The sequence below is a fragment of the Pongo abelii genome, chromosome 12, assembly GCF_028885655.2.
Source record: "Pongo abelii isolate AG06213 chromosome 12, NHGRI_mPonAbe1-v2.0_pri, whole genome shotgun sequence".
In the NCBI taxonomy this organism is placed as follows: domain Eukaryota; kingdom Metazoa; phylum Chordata; class Mammalia; order Primates; family Hominidae; genus Pongo; species Pongo abelii.
Window position 1 is genome coordinate 115,096,732 of NC_071997.2, and position 27,599 is coordinate 115,124,330.

At 34.9% G+C, this 27,599-nt stretch overlaps 1 protein-coding gene across 4 annotated transcripts in view; it reads left to right on the forward strand.

The window, feature by feature from the left end:
- The window catches only part of SMC6 (structural maintenance of chromosomes 6), a 135,409-nt gene that overhangs the window by 91,459 nt on the left and 16,351 nt on the right, over positions 1-27,599 (forward strand). For all 4 annotated transcript variants that reach the window (XM_054548361.2, XM_002812267.6, XM_054548362.2 and 1 more), the window contains 8 exons: positions 431-545; positions 1,786-1,946; positions 5,887-6,022; positions 7,274-7,354; positions 8,804-8,974; positions 12,760-12,897; positions 13,893-14,038; positions 25,406-25,531. In XM_054548361.2, the coding sequence (XP_054404336.1) occupies positions 431-545; positions 1,786-1,946; positions 5,887-6,022; positions 7,274-7,354; positions 8,804-8,974; positions 12,760-12,897; positions 13,893-14,038; positions 25,406-25,531 (1,074 nt within the window). The remainder of the gene's footprint in view (positions 1-430; positions 546-1,785; positions 1,947-5,886; positions 6,023-7,273; positions 7,355-8,803; positions 8,975-12,759; positions 12,898-13,892; positions 14,039-25,405; positions 25,532-27,599) is intronic.

Here is a 27,599-nt window from a genome sequence, read left to right on the forward strand (position 1 = left end):
TGATTAAGAATCTGGACTCTAGAGCTGAGCTGCCTGGGTTAAATCCTAGCCCAGTTACATAACTAGCTTCATGACGTTGGGGAACATACTCAACTCTCTGAAGCATCCTCATCTGAAAAAAATATGGAGAGAATAATACTATTTATCTTATGTGGTTGTTATGAGGATTGAATGAGCTAATATTTGTAACATGCTTATAACAGTGCCTAGCACATAGTATTATATAAATGCTAAATAAATAAACCTATGCAGCTATGTTTTCAAATGTTACCAGATATTTGATATTGTCTTGTTATTTATAATTTCCCCCATTACAAATATATATGGAAAATATATACTCCATTATATATATATATACACACGATTTTCATATGTATATATTTATAATTAAAATTTGCTAAGTTAATCCTCCTGTATTTTTGTCTCCTAGAGCTGCTTATCATCCGGAGTTTCCAACAGTTCTGACAGCTTTAGAAATAGATAATGCAGTTGTGGCAAATAGCCTAATTGACATGAGAGGCATAGAGACAGTGCTACTAATCAAAGTAAGACCTCCAGATCTTTGCTGTATTTTATGTTATTGTTAAATTTTTAAAACTGAAGATGATTATATAAATTCCTATTCCCCTTTTATCATAGAGTTGTTGATGTGTTTCACTATTGTACTTTTACCTGATAGGAAAATCTGTAGGATAATATAGAAACTGGTTGATTTGTACGTTTTCTGCCCCATGGAACTTTGTAACTTTCAGCTGTTCTTTGTAAAATCATTTCACAAATTCATATCATTCTTTTGGTGCATGGTGCTATAAAATTTTTTGGTTCATTTTTGTTTGGCTGCCAAATTTATTTTTTATTTGCCCTTACAGGTACATATATTATTCTACTTAAATATTTTGCTTGATATCTTATGACTTCTTTTTCATATAACTTTGTACTCTGTTAGATAAATCAATATTTACTGTTTATCTGTGTAGGTGTTTTTATGTGCTTGTTAGATCACCATATTTTGTTTCCTCTGTTGGCATAAATTTGCTGAGAAGGGACAAGGTGATTTATATTGTCTTGTTATTTAAAACAAATCTGTAATCAAAACAAACAAAAGTCTTTTTTTCTCATTAATAGATGCTAAGAAGGGTCTAGATAACTCAAATGTGTGTGTGTGTGTGTGTGTGTATATACATATACATATGTTCATATTGTAATTATTTGTGGGCTCTACTCATATTTTAGAATGGTACTTGAGAAAAATAATGAAGCCTTGTTGTAAAGGTCTGTCCCCAGAGAGGTTGATTAGGCCTTAATTAACCTAATCTTCTTTTACTTCCTCCAGGACTTAAATATTTCCAGACGTTCCCTACATATTTCAGTATATTAATCTTTTATTGGAATTTGCTGTTCATTCATATCTTTTCTAGGGTGTAAAAGTCATTTAGAAAAAATAATTAGTATGAACTGGTCTATAGTCTATATTTTCACATTAAAAAGCACTTTGAATAGTTTTAACTTTTAAATAGATAGCAATATTCGAATTTAAAAATAAATATACACCAATTTGTCATGAAGCATTGTTTACTAAACTGTTTTAAGACTTTTTCGTTTTAATTCTTCTAACCTTGAAAGTTTTTAAAATTCTTATATTTAACTTTATGAAATTATTTGAATGTTTTAAAAAGAATACTTGAATCATATTAAAATAATAAGGACGAGTAACATTTTGAAATTCCGTACATCAGAAAAATTTTCACATCGTCTTAAAAAATTTATTTTCTTCTATTCTTTTAGAATAATTCTGTAGCTCGTAAAGTAATGCAGTCACAAAAGCCACCCAAAAATTGTAGAGAAGCTTTTACTGCTGATGGTGATCAAGTTTTTGCAGGACGTTATTATTCATCTGAAAATACAAGACCTAAGTTCCTAAGCAGAGATGTGGATTCTGAAATAAGGTTAGAGTCAAGTTTAGCTTTACTGTATTATTCCCACTGCTTCCTTTGGGGTTGATTTTCTTTCATACTACACTTTTAGTGGTTGTTTCAGTGAGGACGTGAGTAATCTATCTCAGTGCTTGGTCTTAAAACATCACTTACCTAGTCATAGAATTCGAGATTGACAGTTATCTTGCATCTCACTTTAACAACGGCATTCAGGACTGATAATCCAGAACGTATTCCTTCAACTGGATCATTTGTACACTATTTGTTACTTGTCCTCAAGGAGATAGGAGCTTGACTCAGAATGTAAATCAGCTACATCACTGTGCTCGCTGTTTAGTTTTGCCCATTTGTCTCAGAGAGGATACAGCAGGCTGGTTTACATTTTGGCTCAAGCTCCTTGTAATGTCCCTGATTGGTACTTTGAGTTGCACAGTTCTAGAAAGAAGATCAATTGACATGATTAGAACACATGCCTGGGAAAATACAGCTACTAGAAGAGACAAATTGAGAAGTTAAACGAAAAACTAATAAGAGATTCATGAGCATGCAGAAAGAAATTTTGGTATCAAAAACAACCCCATGATTTCTCAACTGAATTCATTCGGTTGATGAATTGATGGTTTGGGCCTGAATTAATGACTTAGAAGATTTTCAGTAGAAGAACTTAGGACTTAAGTAAAAGAAATGTCTAAGAAAACTGAGCAAAAAAAAAATAATAATAAATTATAAATGACTTGTATGTGTAGGGGAAATGAGAGTTTTGTTGAAATAGATTTCTTCTAGTCATTTTTATGTGATTATGGGAGAGCAGAATAAAGGAAAATAACCATAATGGATGTTGGAAAGTTTAGTAAAACACCAATTAGCAATAGAAAAAGTTGAATGACTAGCACCTTGGTGTTCTGGCAATTGCTTTTGTTTATTATCTCAATGCCGTTTTCAGTTACAAAAGTACACATAATGTGTAAGCAAGCCCTTAGAATGATTACCAGGGTGGTTCATAAAAAAAATTACCTGTGAATTTTTGAATTGTTAAAATGCTGTAACATTTTAATGTAATCTTCTGAAGTATGCTCTTTAAAATTTTATTCTTTTATTTGTTCTTTCAAACAACAAATACTTAATGGGTATCTAATATTCCAGGCACTAACCACGGCAGAAGACACATAAGGAAACAAAGTATTAATATACAAAACTTCTCTACTGGATCTTAAATTAAGGGGAAGATAGACTATAAATGAATACTAGGTTGGGTGGTGATCAGTGCTGTGGAGACAAATAAAGCATACTGTGGGGCAAGAGAGTGACGAGTATACTACTTTAGATAGGCTGTCGGGAAAGATGTATTCATCCCACACAAACAACTCACATACTCAGCTCAGGCTTAATATATTTTTCATTAGGTAACATGTTCTCTATGTAAAAACTCAGTAAAAAAAACTAAGGAGGACCACTACATGAAAATGTATAGGAATTAGTTTTACCCAGTAAAAACAAAGTTGTAAAATTTATTAGTTTTATTAAAGTTACATTGATTGCTTAAATTTATTCTGTATGTTCAGAAAAATTGTATAATAACAATATTGTCTTGCTTATTCTGTTGGTTTTCATTTTTGGCTTAGGCTGTATTTTCCAAAGTTTGTTTACCTGGCAATTTTGGTTTTTTTTTTTTGAGACAGGGTCTCACTGTGTCACCCAGGCTAGAGTGCAGTGGCAGGATCTTGGCTCACTGCAGCCTCTGCCTCCGGTGTTCAAGTGTTTCCTGTGCCTCAGCCACCTGAGTAGCTGGGAGTACAGGCAAACACCACCATGCCCAACTAATGTTTGTGGAGACAGGGTTTCACCATATTGACCAGGCTGGTCTCAAACTCCTGGCTTCAAGTGATCTACCCACCTCCACCTCCTAAAGAGCTGAGATTACAGGGGTAAGCCACCGCACCCGGCCTGGCAATTTATTTTTTTAATTTTAATTTTATTTTTTTTGAGACAGGGTCTCACTCTGTCGATCAGGCTGGAGTGCAGTGGTGCAATCTTGGCTCACTGCAACCTCCGCCTCCTGGGTTCAAGCTATTTTCCTGCCTCAGCCTCCCGAGAAGCTGGGACTACAGGCACGTGCCACCACACCCGGCTAATTTCTGCACTTTTTGGTAGAGACAAGGTTTCGCCATATTGATCAGGCTGGTCTCGAACTCCTGACCTCAAGTGATCTGCCCGCCTCAGCCTCCCAAAGTGCTGAGATTACAGGCGTGAGCCACCGTGCCCAGCCGCAATTTTTTTTTTTTAGCAAAATTACTGTTTGTTAATAAAAGTTTAGGTTTATATATGATAAAATAAATATTTCATATTAAATCCTGAGGGCCCATATTACATTTTTGCACCTGGCCCCATTTTTATCAGAAATTGCATTATTCTCTTCCTTTCCACATTTTTATCATTTATTCAGCTAACATTTATTGAGCCTTTTTTTTTTTAATTTAAAAATTCTAGCAAGGTAGCACAGTTGTTTTACATACCAGTAAATGTTGTGTATACTATTATTTTATGTACCAGTAAAAAGGAAATAAATGCTAATTGAACCACGAACTGCAAAATGGTTTCAGATTTCAGAGATGTTAAAATGTGGAGAAATATGCATCTTAGTGGAATATGGCCAGCTCCAGGGAATATCCCCCAGACCAGGGAAAAGTTGTTCTTAACTACAAAGGTAGTTCTCTTCCACCAAGCACACAGCTTTGGAAGACAGATACTTGGATTAGTGAGGAAAAGATCACTTCTGAAGCCATTTAACTCTGCTGTATGGAGACTCATTTTTATGAATTTGGAATCTGGTACTTTATTTATTCTCCATGTCTTCTTATTGTCGTCCTGTTCTTCCCCTTCACTCCTCACACATTCGTTGCGTTTATTCACCAACAGAAGTATTAAGCTATTAGTTTTATCTGTTTTAATCACTCTCTGTATTTTTGTATTTCTTTTTATCTTCTCCCCTAGTTGGTCCAGCTGATAAAAAATTTAGAGAATACAATTCAGTTCTCTCTTCTCCCAGATTCACTCTTATGCTCCTGTAGTACTATGGATATATAATCTAGTATCCTGTTAACATTTTAATGTTATAGTTTATTTCCTGGTTTTGTTTTTTTTTTTTGAGTTACATCTTAATTCTGTTTCTACTTCTGTCTGCCACTATGCATAATACTGGCACACATAAGTCATAAGTATATTTGACCCTTGAACAGTGCAGAGGTTAGGGGCACTGACCCCCAATGCAGTCAAAGTCTATATAACTTTTGACTCCCCAAAAACTTAATAGCCTACTGTTGACTGGAAGCCTTACTGATAATATAAATAGTTCATTAATATATATTTTAGATGTTATATGTATTATGTACTGTATTATAATACAGTATATACAGTACAGTATATTATACAATATACTACAAATATAGTATATTATACCATACAGTATATCATATATTATATTCTTACAATACAGTTAGCTACAGAAAAGAGTATGTTAAAATCATAAGGAAGAGAAAATATATTTACTATTAATTAAATAAAAGTAGATCTTCATTAAGGTCTTTATCCTTATTGTCTTCACATTGAATAAGCTGAGGAAAAGGAGTGGTTGGTCTTACTGTCTCAGGGGTGGCAGAGGCAGAAGAAAATCTGTGTATAAGTGGACCCACATATTTCAAACCCTGCATTGTTCAAGAGTCAACTCTACTTGTTAAGGAAATAAGTAAAACTTGATTTCTGTTTAGAATGTTTTTTGAAATGTCTGCAATGATTTTCATGATTAATAGCTTGGTAGGATTATGGAACTGGTTTAACTGAAAAGGATTTAGCACATAACTTACTATAAATAAGGCTTTCTTTGTAAAGGTCTAAAGTATTTGTAATATTGAGAAAAAGATTTAAAGTATTTTTTATCTTCTCCTTTCCTATCAAGTGACTTGGAGAATGAGGTTGAAAATAAGACGGCCCAGATATTAAATCTTCAGCAACATTTATCTGCCCTTGAAAAAGATATTAAACACAATGAGGAACTTCTTAAAAGGTGCCAACTACATTATAAAGAACTAAAGGTAAAAAAATAATAATAATAAACCTTCTTTTGTTTTTTTCAACTTACTACTACCAAGTTGATTTTAAGATCCCATTATTGACTCTGAGCAATTCTCAAACCTTTTGGCCTCAAGCCCCTTTACACTCATCAAAGAGCTTTCATTTATGTGGGTATATCTATCAACGTTTACATTTTTAAAAATTAAAACAAAATTTAAGAATATTTATTAATTCATGTATTAGTCTGTTTTCACACTGCTGAAAAAGACATACCCAAGACTGGGTAATTAATAAAGAAAAAGAGGTTTAATGGACTGACAGTTTCACATGGTTGGGGAGGCCTCACAATCATGGCGGAAGGCAAAAGGCACGTCTTACATGGCGGCAGCCATGAGAGAAAGAGAGCCAAGCAAAAGGGGAAATGCCTTATAAAACCATCAAATCTCATGAGACTTACTCACTACCACAAGAACAGTAGGGGTGAAGCTGCCTCCATGGTTCAATTATCTCCCATCGGGTCCCTCCCACAACACATGGGATTATGGGAACTTGAATTCAAGGTGAGATCTGGGTGGGGACACAGCCAAACCATATCAATTCATTTAAAAATAGTAATAAACTTAGTTAACAGAAATATTTTTTATTTAAAAAAACAAAGCTTTGAAACCAAAAAGATTTTGTGAGAAGATTGGAATATTTTTTAAGTATCTGATGTCCAAGTTTAATAAAATTCAATTAAATAGTTATATCAGTTTTTGCATTCAGTCTGTTGTGGTATTACAAATCATATATTTATAAACCTTATATACACTCATGAGAAAATGCTAATAAAAATGGCAAATAATGTCTAATTGTTTTTATGAAAATAGTTTTGGCTTCACAGACCATCTGAAAGGATATCAGAAACCCCAATAGGTTACTTGGATCATATTTTGAAAACCACTGGATTAGAATAATCATTCCATAACTTGAGACTTTGGATGTTTCAGAAAAATTTTTCTCGATGGACTCAACAGTGCTATCATTTAAAATGCTAAGATGGATTACTTATATCTCTTTTGCATGGGAATGGATTAGTATATAAGAATGATATGGCAGAATTTATATGTAATTTCCTTTGGTTGATTTAATACTAATGTACCCCTTTCATTAATTATGGAATCCTTCTTTTTTATCAACATTATAGAGCTTTGTAGATTAATACATCCTTCCCAAGATTTTTGGTTTAAATTTTTTTTTATGTTACTAAAATCCAAATACTTTTCTTTTAGATGAAAATAAGAAAAAATATTTCTGAAATTCGGGAACTTGAGAACATAGAAGAACACCAGTCTGTAGATATTGCAACTTTGGTAAAATACTTTTTTTCAATTTAAATGTAATATTAAAGGGTAAAGCCACCATTTAGGTGAATGGCATCAACTCAGCTTTTTTAGAAAGTTCTTTTAATTGAAGCTATCTTTATGATTGCTGTCTCCATTCACCAAGAAGGTAAAAACTACCTGGTATATAGCCTTCATATTTTTTAATGTTTTGTGTATATATAACTTTCATGCGTAATAATTGATTTTGTCTTCTATCACATGGAAAAAAACTTTACCAAAACTTAATTGTATTTCTAAACAAGGGCCCATCAAACCCTGCTACTGAGCATAGTGTTTTTCACATAGGCACTCTCAGAGTTCATCAGTATCAATATGAATGGGCACAGATGTCAGGATCATCTTTTAGTCAGTTCTAGTTGGTGTCTTGTTTTTTTTTTTTTCAAATAAGTATTTTTCATTTTAATTCAACACATTTTTTACTGTATTTTTTTTTTTCGGGAATCTGTTTATGACACTTAGCTTTTTCTGAGTTGCAGTAAACAGTGAATTAGATAAATGGCACAGTTTTGTTAAAGTGAGTAAATATTTATTGAGTGTCTGCTCTGTATCAGAAAGCATATTAACTGCTAAGGAATACAACAGTGCACAAAATGGAATAAGTCTCAGTGCTAGTGAAGCTTTACTCTGATAAGAATTTGTCTCCATTTTTTACTAGTAGTCTTTTCACTTTCTGCTTTTTATTTTTCTGCTTTAATTCCTTTTTTTGATAGACTAAATTTTTGTATTATTATTATTATTATTATTATTATTGTTTTGAGACGGAGTATCACTCTTGTTGCCCAGGCTGAAGTGCAGCGGTGCAATCTTGGCTCACTGCAACCTCTGCCTCCTGGGTTCAAGCAATTCTCCTGCCTCAGCCTCCCAAGTAGCCGGGATTACACAGGCATATACCACCACACCCGGCTAATTTTTTGTTTAGCAAAGACAGGCTTTCACCCTGTTGGTCAGGCTGGTCTCAAACTCCTGTCCTTAGGTGATCCACCCGTGTCGGCCTCCCAAAGTGCTGGGATTACACACATGAGCCACTGCACGTGGCCAACTAAATTTCTTAAACATATGGATAATATCTTATTTATCTTTGTTTACTTAGCATCTAACATATTCTCTGGCACAAGATATATATTGTATAGTTTGGAAAAAATGAATAGATAGAATGAAAGTTATTCTTTTTGATTATGATCTTAAGCAGAATATTGTCTCCTAAATGTCATCCCTTCTGATTTTTCAGCTTGTTTTCCTCTACTTCCTAATTTACCATTAAGAGTATAAAAATATTCTAGTGTTCTTTCTATTTGTATTTGATCTGATTTGCATATAGCCTATAGTTTCTCCTCTCTCAGAATTATTTATATGTTTCTTCTATTTGAAAACTTAAAGTATTTTAATTAACCCTATATGCTGTTTAAATTTTATCAGGAAGATGAAGCTCAGGAAAATAAAAGCAAAATGAAAATGGTTGAGAAACATATGGAGCAACAAAAAGAAAATATGGAGCATCTTAAAAGTCTGAAAATAGAAGCAGAAAATAAGTATGATGCAATTAAATTAAAAATTAATCAACTATCAGAGCTAGCAGACCCACTTAAGGTATATATTTTTGATACTGTGTTACGTATGTATTTTATGTTTTAGTTTTATATCCACATGTACTCAATGGATACTGGCCTAAAAGAATTTTTGGTTAAATGTAAATAGCATAAAAATTGAATATAAAGAATGGTGGGAACCAAACTTTCATCATTAGATCAATTAGTATTAAACACTTCTGTTCATGGCTTTAGGAGAATAAATCGCCAAATTTCCATTTCTCCTAGAGGATTATAGCTTTTTTTTTTCACCTCTTTATGATTTTTCAAAATCAGAACCAGGAGCAGAGACGTCTCGTACATGTAGAATGTCTCTGTGCTTGCTTGTTGTCCCAGCTTTGCTTCAATAACTCAAAGATTAGTTGCTGTAAAAGCCAACTTGAAATAAAGTACTACTCATCTCTTGTTTGTCAGCTACCTCAGTTATGTTTCAAGCTGAATTCAATTGACTTTATTTTTAGCACATACTTTTTGAGACAAAATTGACCATGAAGTTTTTCATAATATTCCCTTGTTATTCCTCATAAATCTGATCAACAGAGAAAAAATAAACTAAAGAAAAACAAATAGACTGAAACAAACAAACAGCATCTTAGGGACCTGTGAAACTATAACAGAATAGTTGACATTTGTATTGTTGGAGTCTTAGAAAGTGAGGGAAAAGAGGGCATGACTGAAAAAGTACTTAAAAAAGTAATGGCTAAACACTTCCCAAATTTGGCAAAAAGCATAAACTTACAGATTAAAGAATGTATGTAAACCGAAAACAAGATAAACCCAAAGTAATCTGCAATAAGACACATTACAGTGAAACTTCTGGAAATTAAAGAAAAGGTCTTACAGATAGCAAGAGAAAACCTTATATAGAAAAGGATTTTTGAGTGACAGCATATTTCTCATCAGAAACCATGGAGGCCAGATGGAAGTGGCACATTTTTCAAGTGCGAAATGACCTGTCAACCCTGTGTCCACCAAAAATATTTCCAAGCAATAAAGGAAAAATTCAAGATATTCTCAGATAAAGGCAAACTTAGAGAATTTGTTAGGAAAAATAAAAGGGGGAATCTTGGAACATCAGGAAGGAAAAAAAATGAGATAAAAATAGGAAAAAATGCAATAGACTTTACTTCTTGAGTTTTAAAAATTATGTTTAGAAGGCTAGCAAAAATTATAATATCTGAGATGATTCTAAATGTATGTAGAGGAAGTATTTAGGACCATTATATTTAAAATGGGGAAAAGAAAAGGGATACAAAAGGGAGGTAAGATTTCTATCCTTCTCAAACTGGTAAAATAATTATGCCAGTAGACTGTGATGTTTGGTGTATCTAATGTAATACCTACCGCAGCTACTAAAAAAGCTATACAAGGAGATGCACTAAAACGTACTACAGATAAATCGAGATGGAATCCTTAATGTATGTTGGAATAACCACATGGGGCAGGAAAGAGAAGACAGATGAACAACAGAATACAAAAAATAAAATGACAGACTTAAATTTAGACTTATTTGTCTAAATAAACAAAAGACAGATATGGACAGAGTAGATTAAAACATGACTATATGCTCTCTATAAATAGCTCACTTCAAATACAGCCATATAGGCAGGTTGAAAGTAAAAGGATGGAAAATGGTACATCTTGCAAATAATAATCAATGGAAAACAAGAGTAGCTATATTAAAATCAGATGAAGTGGACTTCAAAATAAAATTACCAGAGACAAAGAAGGGCATTACGTAATGACAAAAGGTTCAGTCCACCAAAAATACATAGCAATTCTAAGTATGTGTGCAACAAATATTAGAGCTGTAACATAAGGGAAGCAAAATCTTATAGAACTTCCTCAATAATTGATAGAGCAACTATACCAAAAATGAACAAGGATATAGAAAAACTCAACAGGATCTAATCATTATTTATATATTGTTCAGTAAAATTTATCCATTTAAAGTGTATAATTCAATGATTTTTCATGTATTCAGAGTTGTGTAACCATTTCCACCATTTTAGAACATTTTCATCGCCTAATAAAGAAACCCGTACTGATTAATAGTCACTCCCAATTCTCTCCTGTCCCCATCCCCTGGCAAAAACTAATCTACTTTCTATCTCTGTAGATTTGCCTATTCCAGATATTTCATATGAGTACAATCATATAGTATGTGGTCTTTTGTTAGCATAATGTTTTCAACTTAGCATAATGTTTTCAAGTTTCATCCGTGTTGTAGCATGTGTCAGAACTTTATTACTTTTTATTGCCTAGTCATGTTCACATTTTATTTATGCATTCATCAATTGATGGACATTTGGGTGCTGCTGCTGCGAACATTCATGTACAAGTTTTTGTATAGATATGTATTGTCATTTGTCTCAGATACCAAGGAATGGAATTACTAAGCTATATGCTTACACTTCATTTTGAAGAACTTTGAAACTTTCCAAAGTGACTGTACCATTTAATGTTCTCACCAACAGTGTTTGAATGTCCCAGTTTCTCCACATCCTTATCAACACTGGTTATTTTCTGCCTTTTTAATTTTAACCATGCTAGTGAGTGAGAAGTGGTATCTCATTGTGATTTTGATTTGCATTTTCCTTATGGCTAGTACTCTTGGTAGTTTTCTTTTTCTTATTGGCCATTTGTTTATCTTTAGGGAAATGTCTTTTTAAATCTTTGCCCGTTTTACAGTTGGGTTATGGGTCTTTTATTTTTGAGTTGTAAGAGTTCTTTATATATTCTGGATATGTGTTGGCTGTTTTTCATGGTATAGTAAATGTTTTACTTCATTTTTCAATTATTCCTAGTATATAGATACATGACTGAATTTTGTATTGACCTGTATCCAGTGACCTTTCTGAACTCACTTGTTAGTTTTAAAGTTCTTCTTTTGGAATTTATGTACCATCATGTGTTTTTGTATAAATACAGTATCACGCTTTTTTTTTTTTCTAATTGTTATGCTTTCTATTTCCTTTTATTTTAATTGAACTAGCCAGGACCTCCAACAACTGTTGACCTTTAGTACATTGTTGAATAGAAGCCATGAGACTGGAAGTCCTTACCTTGCTCTTGTTCTTAGAAAGAAAGCATTCTATATTTCATCATGAAGTAATAGCTACTATTTGTGTTTTAATTGTCCTGTTTTTGTTGTTCTTCATACTTTCCCTCTTTATGTCCCCTTTGAGATTACCAAGTAATTATGAGTGTTCATTTATCTCTTCTGCCAGTTTTTTAGCTATACCTCTTGTTTTATTTTTCCAGTGGTGGCTGTGCATTATAGTATGCATCTTTACCTTATATCTACTACTGTTTGTTTTTTAAGTGATCTTGGGATAGCTTCTTTCCAGTTGTATTTTATGCTCAAAATTGTGAAGTTATACCAGATGTGACTAAATAAATCAGTGTTAAATTTTACATCCTTGCTTTTTCGCCGACCCACCTTTTTTAAAACCAGGTATCCTTTTTCAGGTGTCCTCTATAAATACCTAACACTTGCATTGTTTTAAGTTTTTAAAGGCTAATGTGGATTCCCCAAAAAACACCTAGTTTATTAAAATAAAACTGAAAGTACCATAATATATGGGCAATTCAGATAAGAATTTGAATTTAATGTGACTTCCTAATTTGGGAAACTTCTCACTTCTATTCAGACACATATGGATATAATAACACTTGCCTCTTCAAACAGCATAATCCTAGCCACTTTATTGAGTTGTTTATTATCTTTATACCTATGCTGGAAATTTTCTTAAAACAATCTTTTATTCTGGCTTGTTCAAACAGGATGAATTAAACCTTGCTGATTCTGAAGTGGATAACCAAAAACGAGGGAAACGACATTATGAAGAAAAACAAAAAGAACACTTGGATACCTTAAATAAAAAGAAACGAGAACTGGATATGAAAGAGAAAGAACTAGAGGTTTTTTACCATTTTTTTCAAGTTATTTTGTTTTCAGCCTTAGCCATGATTATTAAAGTGTGTTTTCCCTAATGTCATGTTTCTAAAAACAGACAAGTTGTCTGAATTTCTGTTTCACATAGAGTAATAGGTGTTTGGGTGAATCAACAGAAGAGGCTTAGGGACCCTCAAAGTGTGAGGACTTAAATAGGCAAGACTCCAACAGTCCTGTATTATGCCTCTGAGTGCTTTAGAAACTAGCACTGTCTTTCAGCTAACATAGCTCCTTAGATGCCCACCTTGGCAAGCGGATAGCCCTTGTGTGTCTGGAAAAGGCACCCCTTCCAGTGAGTAGTTGGGCTGTGGGCTGGGCTAGATTTTAGCTCCTACGAGACATGTCTGTTGGCAATTCTAAGCAGTGACCCAGTGTTTAGAGGAGAATAAATTGAAGACAACCTTGTCCTAACCAGAACAGATGGATTCCAATTTTGCATTTATATCTTAAGGAAAATGATCTAAACTCTGTAATTCATTTTCTTACTTGTTTTCCTCATTTGTTTAAGAATAATACAGAAAGTTGTGAATATAAAAAAGTACTATGTATAAAAGTGCCTTGTATTCTTTACCCCATGAGGGTCTTTGTTTGTTTGTGTTTTTAATACCATTGGTGCTCAGAGTCCACCCTAAAGGATGTGGAAACCTACATCTCACCTCGGTGCCCTGGGTAGCAAGCTTTTCGTAACTGCTGCATTAAATTTGTTTCACTAGGAAGTTGTGGAGATCTTGCACCTTATTAGTTACACACAGCAATGCAGTTTTCTCTTGAGGTCATTACTCTGGACTTTATCTTCAATATAAAACTTAGATAAATATAAATAACATTGATATTAAATGTAATTAAAATACATTTCTTAAACGTGAGTTCAGAATTTTACTTTGCATATTTTGGCACAAGTAGTATAATGAATTGTTATATCAAAGAAGAGTTTTAAAGATATAAACATCTGTTTTCTTAGGCAAAAATGTCACAAGCAAGACAAATCTGCCCAGAGCGTATAGAAGTAGAAAAATCTGCATCAATTCTGGACAAAGAAATTAATCGATTAAGACAGAAGATACAGGCAGAACATGCTAGTCATGGAGATCGAGAGGAAATAATGAGGTAAGTAGCTGGTAGCTTTTCTGCTTTACCACATTATTCATGCATATCATCAAGACAAAAAATTAAAAACATATACATGTCTTAAATTTGAATGAAGTGTTACTAAAGCAAATAGTTATAGCTGAAGTAGTCCTTTATATGTGTGTTATTATCCATAAATAGTAACCTTTTTTCTTCTGAACTATTACAAAACTCATTATGGAATTTCATTTTAACGTAAATGCTTTTGTGTATCTATAAGGTTCATATAGACATGAAAATGTTCAACTTTATAAGTAATGAAAGAAATGGAAATCAAAACAGAAGCCATTTTTCAAATACATCAAATTGAATAAGATGAAAATAACACTAATATTCTAGGTCAGTAAGGTTCAATGAAATAGATATTTTTATATTACTGATAAAAACAGATGCTCTTGATAATTAGAGCACAGGTTCTGAAGAAAGAGTATCTTGATTTAAATTGCATTTCCACCACCTATTTATGTGACTTTGGCAAATTAGCTATCTCTCTGAACTTTAATTTTCTCATTCACAAAATTGGGATTGTTCTGAAGATTAAATGAAATGATCCATAAACAATATGTGGGAAATGTAGTATATTAGTTGTTACCATTAATGTCTTTCTGAAAAGCATTTAGTGGTATGTCAACATATTTTGTCAAAATTTTAATTGACCAGGTAATTTTGTTATTACATACTCCAGTGGGGTACATATGGCATTTTGATACATACATACGATGTGTAATGATCAAATCAGAGTATTTAGGATCTCCATCACCTCGAACATTTATTATGTCTTTGTGTTGGGAACATTTCAAATCTCCTTACATTGTTGTTAACTAAAGTCACCATACTGTGCTATCAAACAGCAGAACTTATTCTGTCTAACTGTGTGGTTGTACCCATTAACCAATCTCTTTTAATTACCCCTCCCATCCCACTGACACGTACCCTTTGCAGCCTCTGGTACCTCATTCAACTCTACCTCCATGAAGTCAACTTTTTTAGCTCCCACATAGGAATGAGAATATGCAAGATTTGTTGTTCTGTGCCTGGCTTATTTCACTTAATACAATGACCTCCAGTTCCATCTGTGTTGCTGTAAATGACAGGATTTCATTCTTTTTTTTTTTTTTGAGATGGAGTTTTGCTCCTCTTACCCAGGCTGGAGTGCAATGGCGCGATCTCGGCTCACTGCAGCCTCCGCCTCCCGGGTTCAAGCGATTCTCCTGTCTCAGCCTCCTGAGTAGCTGGGATTACAGACAGGCACATGCCACCACGCCCATCTAATTTTTGTATTTTTAGTGGAGACCGGGTTTCATCATATTGGTCAGGCTGATCTTGAACTGCTGACCTCAGGTGATCTCTCTGCCTCAGACTCCCAAAGTGCTGAGCTTACAGGCATGAGCCACCATGCCTGGCCTCATTCATTTTTTTTTTTTTTATTATTATTATACTTTAAGTTTTGGGGTACATGTGCACAACGTGCAGGTTTGTTACATATGTATACATGTGCCATGTTGGTGTGCTGCACCCATTAACTCGTCATTTAACATTAGGTATATCTCCTAATGCTATCCCTCCCCCCACCACACAGCAGGCCCTGGTGTGTGATGTTCCCCTTCCTGTGTCCATGTGTTCTCATTGTTCAATTCCCACCTATGAGTGAGAACATGCAGTGTTTGGTTTTTGGTCCTTGCGATAGTTTGCTGAGAATGATGGTTTCCAGCTTCATCCATGTCCCTACAAAGGACATGAACTCATCATTTTTTATGGCTGCATAGTATTCCATGGTGTATGTGTGCCACATTTTCTTAATCCTGTCTATCATTGTTGGACATTTGGCTTGGTTCCAAGTCTTTGCTATTGTGAATAGTGCCACAATAAACATACGTGTCCATGTGTCTTTATAGCAGCATGTTTTATAATCCTTTGGGTATATACCCAGTAATAGGATGGCTGGGTCAAATGGTATTTCAAGATCGCTGAGGAATCGCCACACTGACTTCCACAGTGGTTGAACTAGTTTACAGTCCCACCAACAGTGTAAAAGTGTTCCTGTTTTTCCACATCCTCTCCAGCACCTGTTGTTTCCTGACTTGTTAATGATCGCCATTCTAACTAGTGTGAGATGGTATCTCATTGTGGTTTTGATTTGCATTTCTCTGATGGCCAGTGATGATGAGCATTTTTTCATGTGTTTTTTGGCCGCATAAATGTCTTCTTTTGAGAAGTGTCTGTTCATATCCTTCGCCCACTTGTTGATGGGGTTGTTTGTTTTTTTCTTGTAAATTTGTTTGAGTTCATTGTAGATTCTGGATATTAGCCCTTTGTCAGATGAGTAGATTGCAAAAATTTTCTCCCATTCTGTAGGTTGCCTGTTCATTCTGATGGTAGTTTCCTTTGCTGTGCAGAAGCTCTTTAGTTTAATTAGATCCCATTTGTCAATTTTGGCTTTTGTTGCCATTGCTTTTGGTGTTTTAGACATGAAGTCCTTGCCCATGCCTATGTCCTGAATGGTATTGCCTAGGTTTTCTTCTAGGGTTTTTATGGTTTTAGGTCAAACATTTAAGTCTTTAATCCATCTTGAATTAATTTTTGTATAAGGTGTAAGGAAGGGATCCAGTTTCAGCTTTCTACATATGGCTAGCCTGTTTTCCCAGCACCATTTATTAAATAGGGAATCCTTTCCCCATTTCTTGTTTTTGTCAGGTTTGTCAAAGATCAGATGGTTGTAGATATGCGGCATTATTTCTGAGGGCTCTGTTCCGTTCCATTGGTCTATATCTGTTTTGGTACCAGTACCATGCTGTTTTTTGGTTACTGTATCCTTGTAGTATAGTTTGAATTCAGGTAGCGTGATGCCTCCAGCTTTGTTCTTTTGGCTTAGGATTGACTTGGCAATGCGGGCTCTTATTTGGTTCCATATGAACTTTAAAGTAGTTTTTTCCAATTCTGTGAAGAAAGTCATTGGTAGCTTGATGGGGATGGCATTGAATCTATAAATTACCTTGGGCAGTGTGGCCATTTTCATGATATTGATTCTTCCTACCCATGAGCATGGAATATTCTTCCATTTGTTTGTATCCTCTTTTATTTCATTGAGCAGTGGTTTGTGGTTCTCCTTGAAAGAGGTCCTTCACGTCCCTTGTAAGTTGGACTCCTAGGTATTTTATTCTCTTTGAAGCAATTGTGAATGGGAGTTCACTCATGATTTGGCTCTCTGTCTGTTATTGGTGTATAAGAATGCTTGTGATTTTTGTACATTGATTTTGTATCCTGAGACTTTGCTGAAGTTGCCTGTCAGCTTAAGGAGATTTTGGGCTGAGACGATGGGGTTTTCTAGATATACAATCATGTCATCTGCAAACAGGGACAATTTGACTTCCTCTTTTCCTAATTGAATACCCTTTATTCCCTTCTCCTGCCTGATTGCCCTGGCCAGAACTTCCAACACTATGTGGAATAGGAGTGGTGAGAGAGGGCATCCCTGTCTTGTGCCAGTTTTCAAAGGGAATGCTTCCAGTTTTTGCCCATTCAGTATGATATTGGCTGTGGGTTTGTCATAGATAGCTCTTATTGTTTTGAGATACGTCCCATCAATACCTAATTTATTGAGAGTTTTTAGCGTGAAGCGTTGTTGAATTTTGTCAAAGGCCTTTTCTGCATCTATTGAGAATCATGTGGTTTTTGTCATTGGTTCAAAACAGCAACTATTCACAATAGCCAAGATATGTAATCAACCCACATGTCCACTAATGAATGAAGAAAGAAAAATGTGTATACACACACACACACACACACACACCAGAATACTTTTCAGCTTTTTCATACCTTTTTTATAGCTGAATAGTATTCTGGTGTGTGTATGTGTGTGTGTGTGTGTGTGTGTATACACATTTTTCTTCATTCATTAATGGACATGTGGGTTGAGTACATATCTTGGCTATTGTGAATAGTTGCTGTTTTGATTTAGTGATATATCTTGAAGATCTTATGTCAGTACATAGATATTTCCTCATTGTCTTTTATAATTTCACTGTATTTAATAATCTCCTTTTCATGGATAGTTGAGTTTTAATCTAATCTTTTGTTGTTGCAAATGGTGGAACACAATAACTGAATGTACATTATTTTATATGTACTCAGGGTTTTTTTTTTTAATAGTATAAGCTCCATATGGTCAGATTTCCCTTTATAGGGATTGTACCAATTTTGCATTCCCATTAGCAATGTATTAGAGTGCCTGTTTTCCTACAGCCTAAACAGCATGTGGCCTTCTTAGATTCTTTTTGCTGATAGATTTCCCAAGAAAAAGAATTAACTGTAATTTTAATGTACGTTTCTCTTACATTGAGTGAAGTTGAACATCTTTTCGTTTATTTATATTTATTTTTCTATGACCTTTTCATGTACTTTTTTCTCTATTCAGTACATTATGCAGATTTTTAAAATTAAATTAATTTTGTGATACTTAATATATTCCCAGGTAGTTTTTTTTGTTTTTTTGGTTTTTTTGTTTGTTTGATTTTTTGAAATGGAGTCTTCCTCTGTCAGGCTGGAGTGCAGTGGTGTGATCTTGGCTCACTGCAACCTCTGCCTCCTGGGTTCAAGCGATTATCCTGCCTCAGTCTCCTGAGTAGCTGGGATTACAGGTGTGCACCACCACGTGCAGCTGATTTTTTGTATTTTTAGTAGAGCTGGAGTTTCGCCATGTTGACCAGGCTGGTCTCAAACTCCTGACCTCAAGTGATCCACCTGCCTCAGCCTCCCAAAGTGCTGGGATTACAGGCATGAGCCACCACACCTCACCACAGGCAATTGTTAAAAAACCATACTGTTTTAGTTATTGTGGCTTTATGATGTTCTTTCTGATTTTCATTGTTAATTTATTCAGTGAATTTAGTAACCTGAGCAAAAGCTATTTATTTTTCTGTGCAAAATCAATTTTAATTCCATGGTCTGCTAGTCACTCACATATTACATTTCTCTTTCTATTAGTTATAAAATAAAATAATTGCAGTAATGATTTAAGAAGCAACTGGAGCTCAAACAAAATTTTAATCCTAGTGGATTTTCCCATTTGGAATTAATAATGTATTGAATAGAGAAAGTGCCTAGATCCAATTGCCATAGACATGCATCCATTATTGTAAATACAGTTGGCTCTCTGTATCCACTGGTTCCATATCCACAGGTTCAACCAACCACAGATTGAAAAGACGGGGGGAAAAAACTCAAAAACAACAAAAAAAGAATACAATAGTAAAAACTAATACAAATTTTTTAAAAAATACAGAATACAGTGTAACAACTATTTACATAGCATTTACATTGTCTTAGGTATTATAAGTAATCTCTAGAGATGATTTAAAGTATACAGAAAGATGTATATAGGTTATATGAAAATACTATGACATTTATAAAAGGGATTCATGGATTTTGGTATCTGCCCAGGGGGTCCTGGAACTAGTTCCTTCGCAGATATTGAGGGACAGCTCTATCAAAAATCATAAAACTTCAAACATTATTGAAAGGCCATATATATTTAGCATGTATACATGCACACATATACATACACTCACATTTCTTTACATTTTTTTTCTGTACCATTCAAAAGTAGGTTTCATAAATCATGACCCTTTACCTCTTAGTACTTCAATATATTCCCTAAGAATAAGAGTATTATCTTACATAACCACCATACTGTTATAAAGTACAGGAAACTTAACATTGATACCTGTAGTCCAATTCCAATGTTGACGGTTCTCCACGTCTTTCCTACGATATCAGATGCAGTCTAGGGTCACGTATTTCATTTGTCATGCTCTTTTACAGAATACTCTTTGTTTTGATTTTATATGATATTTTTTCTCATAATTAGGTTCATATGTGTTCTTGGCCAGGATGCTACAGAAATGATGATGTATCTTTTTCTGGGTATCACATCCAGAGGCACATAATCTATCTATCTATTTCTCTCTCTGTCTCTTACTAATGATGTTAATTTTGACCACCCAGTAAAGGTGTTAATTGGTTTTTCCATTATATGCTTTACTGTTTTTTTTCCCTTGCAACTAATAAATGTTCTGCAGACAGACACTTTGCAACCCTGCCAGTATCCTTCTTTTCATCATATTTTCATCCCTAGATTTATCATCTGCTAATGATTCTTACCTGAACGAATCTTTACTATACTGCTTGCAAAATGAGGAGTTTTCAATTCTGTTGCATCCTTCATATTTATCAGTCACTTGTAAGGAAGAGCCTACGTTATCTCTGATTTATCTATTTAATTTATTTACTTGCCTTTGCAATATGGACTTTGCAATTATTGCCAAATCCCCTCTGCAAGATGTGTTTACAATTATTTTTTTTCTAGTTTTAGTAAATTTACTGTGTTGTAAAGTTACTTGGATTAGGTTTTTCTCTCTACTGTTACAGTTATTAATTGACTTGATTTGGAAATGTTTTTATTTGCATTCAGTTTCCACAGATTTCTGTTTTACTCAATGGACTGTAGTCATTTACAGTCCATGTTTATCTTAAGATTTTCTTTTTTTGAGACAGGGTCTCGCTCTGTTGGCCAGGCTGGAGTTCAGTGGCAGGATCTTGGCTCACTGCAACCTCTCCCTCCTGGGCTCAAGTGATCCTCCCACCTCAGCCTCCCAAAGTGCTGGAATTACAGGCATGAGCCACTGCATGGCCTATTTTAAGATTTAAATTGTTCCATCTTTGGTCAAATGGAGGCTCTTCAAGCTGGTTCCTGCATTTTCTTAACATGCTTTCCTTCTTTTTTTTTTTTTTTTTTTTTTTTAAATAGCATTTTTAAACTTCATGACATAACAAAATATTTCAAGCTCATTCTATTCTATACCTGACCCAGCCTTGGAGTCAGTAACTTCTCCAAAGAGCCCTGGTTCCTTTATTTAAGGAATGATACCTAAAAACAAAATTTGGATTTTAGGGATGCTAATTGTTGCTGGGGTAGCATTTCTTCCAGTACCTTTCAGTTAACAGAATTAAAAACGTGAGTTTGTATTGGTGTCTCCAGTGGCAGTCCAGTCCCACAAAGGGCTTTTTAACCTTAACCTATTCCTTGTTTCTGTCTTTTTTTCCTCCACAGGAGGAATTCTGGCTCTCAACAACATTAATATTTACTCAGTTCCACAATATATATCTACAAAAAGAAAATTATTGAAAAACATTCAAGATGTGTTTGCAATTATTTTTTCTCTACTATTTAGTAAATTTACTCTGTTCTAAAGTTATTTGGATTAGGTTTTTCTTTATTGTTGTAGTTATTAATTGACTTGATTTAGAAATGCTTTTATTTGTTTTTGTTTGCATTCAATTTTAGATTTCTCTGATCCTTGTTTATTTAATTTCTCTTTGAGGGGAATATGTAGAATTAACATGTTTTCACAAGTCAAAGCCATAAACAAAAGTATATTCAGGGAAATGTTCTCCCTCTTTCATCCCTTCCACCCCATTTCCCCTGGCCCACTCCATATAGGCAACAGTTCTTTTTTATTTTCTGTCTTTCATGTTTTTTATTTGTTTGTGAAAGTAAGCAGGTTCATTTGTGTTTTCTTTTTTCCATGGTTCCTCTACTTTTTTTCACAAAAGGTAGTCAACTGTCTTGCTTTTATCATTCACCAATGTACCTGAAGATCACTCCATATCAGTTCATTGAGATCTTACTCATTCTTTTTACAGCTTCATTGTACTCTGTTTTGTGAGTCTGCACACACACATTGATCTGTACCATAGTTTATTCAGTCATTCTGTGTGTGTGCATTTTGGTTATTTCCAGTATTTTGCAGTTACAGATAATGCTGCAGTGAATTATCTTGCACGTGCACGCACACATGTGTATGTGTATTGTTGGATACACTTGTGGCATCATATAAGTGCTCGAATCTGTATCTTCATAGTAATTTTCCAGAACTGACTTTACTAGTTTGAAGCATAAATGCGTAAGTGGTTTTGTTAGATATTTTCAAACCTTCTCTATAGGGTGTGTATCGTTTTTGCATTTGCGCCAACATTGTACAGGTTGAGTATTCCTTATGCAAAATGCCTAGAACCAGAAGTATTTTGGATTTTGGAATATTGGCATATAGATGAGATATCTTGGAGATAGGACCCAAATCTAAACACAAAAATTCATTTATGTTTTATATACACCTTATACACATAGCCTGAAGGTAATTTTATGTAATTTTTGAATAATTTTGTGCACGGAACAAAGTTTGTATACGTTGAATCATCAGAAAGTGAAGGCGTTACTATCTTAGCCATCCATGTAAACAATCTGTGGTTGTTTGACATCACTGTCATTCCTGATTCTGAATTTATATAAGCAATCATTTTCTTACACTAATTCACACATAAGTACTTAGTAAAAAATGTGACATACATATCCATGTATGTATGTCATACATGTACAGAAAAGATACATCACAGCTGAAGGGGGCTAGGAAGGTCTCTTTTCCCTTGGGGACACTGAATAAATAAACTGCATTGTGTGCCTGCATTTTTACTGCAACCTGTCCCATGAGGTCAGGTGTGGAATTTTTCACTTTTGGCATCATATCAGTGCTTGAAATGTTTCAGATTTTGAAGTATTTTGAATTTCAGATTTTTGGTTTGCTTTTTGGGATGGAGTCTCACTCTGTTGCCCATGCTGGAGAGCTGCGGCACGATCTTGGCTCGCTGCAACCTCTGCCTCCTGGATTCAAGCAATTCTCCTGCCTCAGCCTCCCAGGAAGCTGGGATTACCAACACCTGCCACCATGCCCGGCTAATTTTTGTATTTTTAGTAGAGACAGGGTTTTACCATGTTGGCCAGGGTGGTCTCGAACTCTTGACCTCAAGTGATCCTCCCACCTTTGCCTCCCAAAGTGCTGGGATTATAGGTGTGAGATACCATACCTGGCCAAATTTCAAATTTTTGGATTAGGAATGCTCAACCTGTATGAGAGAGGATACTTTTTCCCCAACTTTTCCAACAAAGTGTATAGTGTATAGCTAAGCTTTGTAATTTGTGCCTGTCTGATGGCTGAGAAATTGTATATTAATGTAACTTTAATTACATTCCATCATTATGAATACAACTCAACATTTTTTCATATATTTAAGAATACCTTGTGAATTATCTATTCTTTTTTAAAATTATTTTTCTATGGTGTTTTTCTCCTCAAAGTTTAAGTTTTTAACATATATATATATTAGGAGTATTAGCCAAATATTGCAGATTTTTCTCTTGATTTCTTTTTTGAATTTGCATATATATTTTTTGCCATGAAAAGATTATTTTTATTTAGTTCAATTTGTCGTTCTTTGATTACATCTGGATTTTGGGTCATAGTTAAAATGCTTTTCTCTACATCTAGGTTATGGAGGTATTCACCTATGATTTTTTTTTCTTATTCCTTTTTCCACATGTTCTAATTACCTATGATTTTTTAGTACCTGTGTATGTCCATTTTTGTGTGATATCTGTGATTTATTTGGAGTTTATTTTCATGTATGGTGTGAGGAATAGATTTTGTCTTTTTCCACATGACTATGCAGCCATTTGAAAAGTTGTTTGTTCTTTTTTGCTTGAGAATGGCATGTATGAATATCTTCTATGTTTTACAAGTTGATAAGAATTTGTCTTTAGCTTTTATGTTTGAAGGATAGTTTGACCTAGTATTAAATCCTTAGCTCATACTTTTTCTCCTGAGCATCTTGTTTATGTTGGTGCTTGTCTATTATGTCCTGTAACTTATCCAGAATGTTAGAATTCAGTGATTTTTTCATTGCTAAACATTGCTTTTTCAATATTTAGATTTAAGTCTTTTAGTTCTTAAAAATTTTGTTGAATTTTACTTTAAAATATTTTGTTTCATTGTTTTGGTTTTTTTTGAGGTCTTTAGTTATAATGTTGAATATCTATCTTCTCTAGTTATCATTTTGTCCAACCATTTTGTCTTTTTTTTTTTATTTTGCTTGATTTTCTCATTTATGTTCTTTATTTCCATCTATGTGTTTTCCACGTTTCTCTTTTCTCCTATGCATCTTCTCATTTTGTCTTCATATCTGTGTGTGTTCTTTTTAGGAGGGGGTTCTAGCCCTCCTACCTTCCCGTCTGTGGGTTCTTTTGCTTGAATCAAACAAGTACTCCTCTGGTTTGATTATTACCTTCTTTTGCGTATCTATTCTTTCAGTTCTTTTATGTCTGCTTTGAGGTATTTCTTCCTGGTAGCACTTATCTAATGTTTGTGTTTGTTTGTTTGTTTGTTTTTATTCTTTAAGACAGGCTCTTGCTCTGTCACCCAGGCTGGAGTGCAGTGGTACAATGATGGTTCACTGCAGCCTTGAACTTCTTTGTTCAAGTGATCCTGTGCCTCACCCTCCTGAGTAGCTGGGAGCACAAGCACATGCCACCACACCTGGCTAATTTTTATTTTATTATTTGTAGAGACAGAGTCTCGCTATATTGTCCAAGCTGGTCTCTAATTCCTAGACTCAAACGGTCCTCTCATCTTGGCCTCCCAAAGTGCTGGGATTATAGGTGTGAGCCAATATACCTGGCCTCTTGTTTTGTTTTAATTTATGGTGTTCAGTTATAATTTTCATCTGCTTTGTGGCAACACTGTTCTAATAAGTTTTCTTTGTCTGCAGGAGAGTTTTGCTGTTCTTTTTCATATTTTCCCCATAAATATCTGGATGCTGTGCCAGTGCATTCTTTGTTACTTATTTTTTTAATTAGTTGAATTTTCCTGGACCAGTTATTTGAAGGAGAATGGGAAGGGTAGCTGTGGGAGCCTCGACCAGGGTTGCCTTTCATACTAATCGAGTTACAGGCTTGCCACAGTAATAGGCTGTTGCCTTTTGTAATAGCACTCTGAGTAGCCATGCCATCTCTGCCTCTTTGATCTTATCTTGTTTAGGACAGGGGAGGGTGGATTCTAATGCTGGCTTGAGTTCTTTTTTTCTTTTATTGGCATCTGTCACTGAAGGAAACCTTTCTTCCAGTGTGACCCCTTCCCTTTTTGAAGGTGTGTATTTGCTAGCATTCTCTAAGATCTGCCACCTCTAGGCCGTACCAGGGCACTTGTTCACACACTGTCTCTGCCTCCTCTAGAGCTTGGACCTTGTTCCTTCCCTGTCAGGGTAGCACTTTCTCATTCTGTACCACCCTTTCATTCTGGGAGTGTAATTTGACTGGAAATTTATGAAATTGACTGCTACTAGGCCCCCTTAGTACTCTCTGCCCCTCCCTGTTCTTCCCAGTTAAACCTGTTTAAGATTCTACTCTTCTGTTTTTTATGTGTGGCATATTTTTTATATAATATTTTGTTTATATAATAGGCAGTACCAAGAAGCAAGAGAGACCTATCTTGATCTGGATAGTAAAGTAAGGACTTTAAAAAAGTTTATTAAATTACTGGGAGAAATCATGGAGCACAGATTCAAAACATATCAACAATTTAGAAGGTAAGTACATTGAAAAACATTACTATGTATTATACATTTTTGTGTTTCTCTGTTTTCACATTATTTATATAATTCTGTTACAGCAGAGACTATTAATGCTTGCTTTGTTATTCAGTTCTTAGGATTCTCTAATTTAATCAGACAATTCTGAATCTGAAGGGCTCTTTATGGTGAGCTTATCCAACTTTTCCACTCTGTTAGATATTCTTTATGCTTAATAGGTCCTTTATGCTTAAATAGATCCTTTGAAAGGGAACTCATTGGTTCTAAAATAGCCTATTTTACCCTTGGCTGTTGCATGTTTTTAATGGATACAAGCATTTGGTAGGAACTATAAAGGTAATACCTCAGTTGATTTACCATAATCTACTAGAATGATGTAGCTCCATGAATGCAGAAACTCTGTTTTGTTTACTGCTGTATCTCTAGTTTCTATAACCGTACCTGATACATACCGATATACATTGGTTGGATAAATGAATACAGAATTAGGGAAACTGGATATTAACATATCCAGAGATGTACAGACTCACAGAGATAGATTGACTCCAACTGATCACAAGTGACAGAAATAAACAGAGGATAATCGATAGGGAGGGACGGCCCTTTAATATACATGAATCCGAGACAGCCCTAGTCCTTCCATTTGCCTCTGTTTTTCTCCAGGCAAATTCCCTCAGTAATACGCTTTTTAAAACTGTCTTTACACCAAAAATTCTACCATCTTAAGCCTGTACAAATTAAAAAAAAAAAAAAGTACCTAGCTGTTATATTCCTTAGTGAAACTATAGGTTAGTTTTTGAAATTCCTGTTTCAGTTTTACAGGCATATTAGTAGGGCTTGAATTAAATAGGACCCATTTTTACCCTTTTGAGGCTACTTTTTTTTTTTTTTTTTTTTTTTTTTTTTTTTTTTTGAGACGGAGTCTCGCTCTGTCGCCCAGGCTGGAGTGCAGTGGCGCGATCTCCGCTCACTGCAAGCTCCACCTCCCGGGTTTACACTATTCTCCTGCCTCAGCCTCCCGAGTAGCTGGGACTACAAGCGCCCGCCACTGCGCCCGGCTAATTTTTTTGTATTTTTAGTAGAGACGGGGTTTCACCGTGTTAGCCAGGATGGTCTTGATCTCCTGACCTTGTGATCCGCCCGCCTCGGCCTCCCAAAGTGCTGGGATTACAGGCGTGAGCCACTGCGCCTGGCCCTGAGGCTACTTTTAAGCCTTGTTAGATGAGATTAGAGCAGCCGTTGGTTGTGGGCTAATTTTTTCCGACCTCTGAGGCAGTGCTATTCTGAGTACTCTACCGATACCTTGTAAATCACGAGGTTTTCACTCTGGCCAGTAAGAACATGAACTATTCCTGGTCGTGTGTGAGCTGTCGGAATTACTTCTATTTCCTTTGGATATTTCTTTTCGCAGCCTCAAATGGTGTCCTCACACCTATGCACTGACCAGTACTCAGCTCAAGACTGGAGCAGAACCCTTTATAGATTCTCTGGAGTTTATTTTGCCTCCGCAGACTCCCAGCTCCAGCTCCAGCTCCAGCTCCAGAAACAAGAGCAACAGCTCCACTTTGGTTTCTACTCCCTTGTCCTCTGTCGGTGAAGAGCAGTGTGGGGCATTGGTGGGGTTCAATTTGTTTGTTTCCTAGAACTAGCAGGCAGTTTTAGTCAAATGACCTGATAGTCACTATCTGATAGCCAGAGTGTGAAAACCCTCAGAGTTTGGAAGAAGTTAATTCCAACCCCCTTGGATGTCCTTGAGGGATTCAGTGGAGGAAGTGACTGCAGATATGGTGGAAGTGGCAAGAGAACTAGAATTAGATGTGGAGCCTGAAGATAGCCAGAGTCTGAAAATGCTTGTTTTATATATTTTGTCTCGTTTTTTAGTTTCAGGCAGAAGAATAAACCCAATCTCTATTACTACATAAATCTGTTCCAGATGCAGTAGGATTTATTTTTATATCATTACTTAGAAATTTGTATTTAAAAGGTTGTTTGTAAAGTACTGGTCTTACAGTTTACAGGCATACCTCATTTTACTGCAGTTCACTTTACTGCACTTTACAAATAT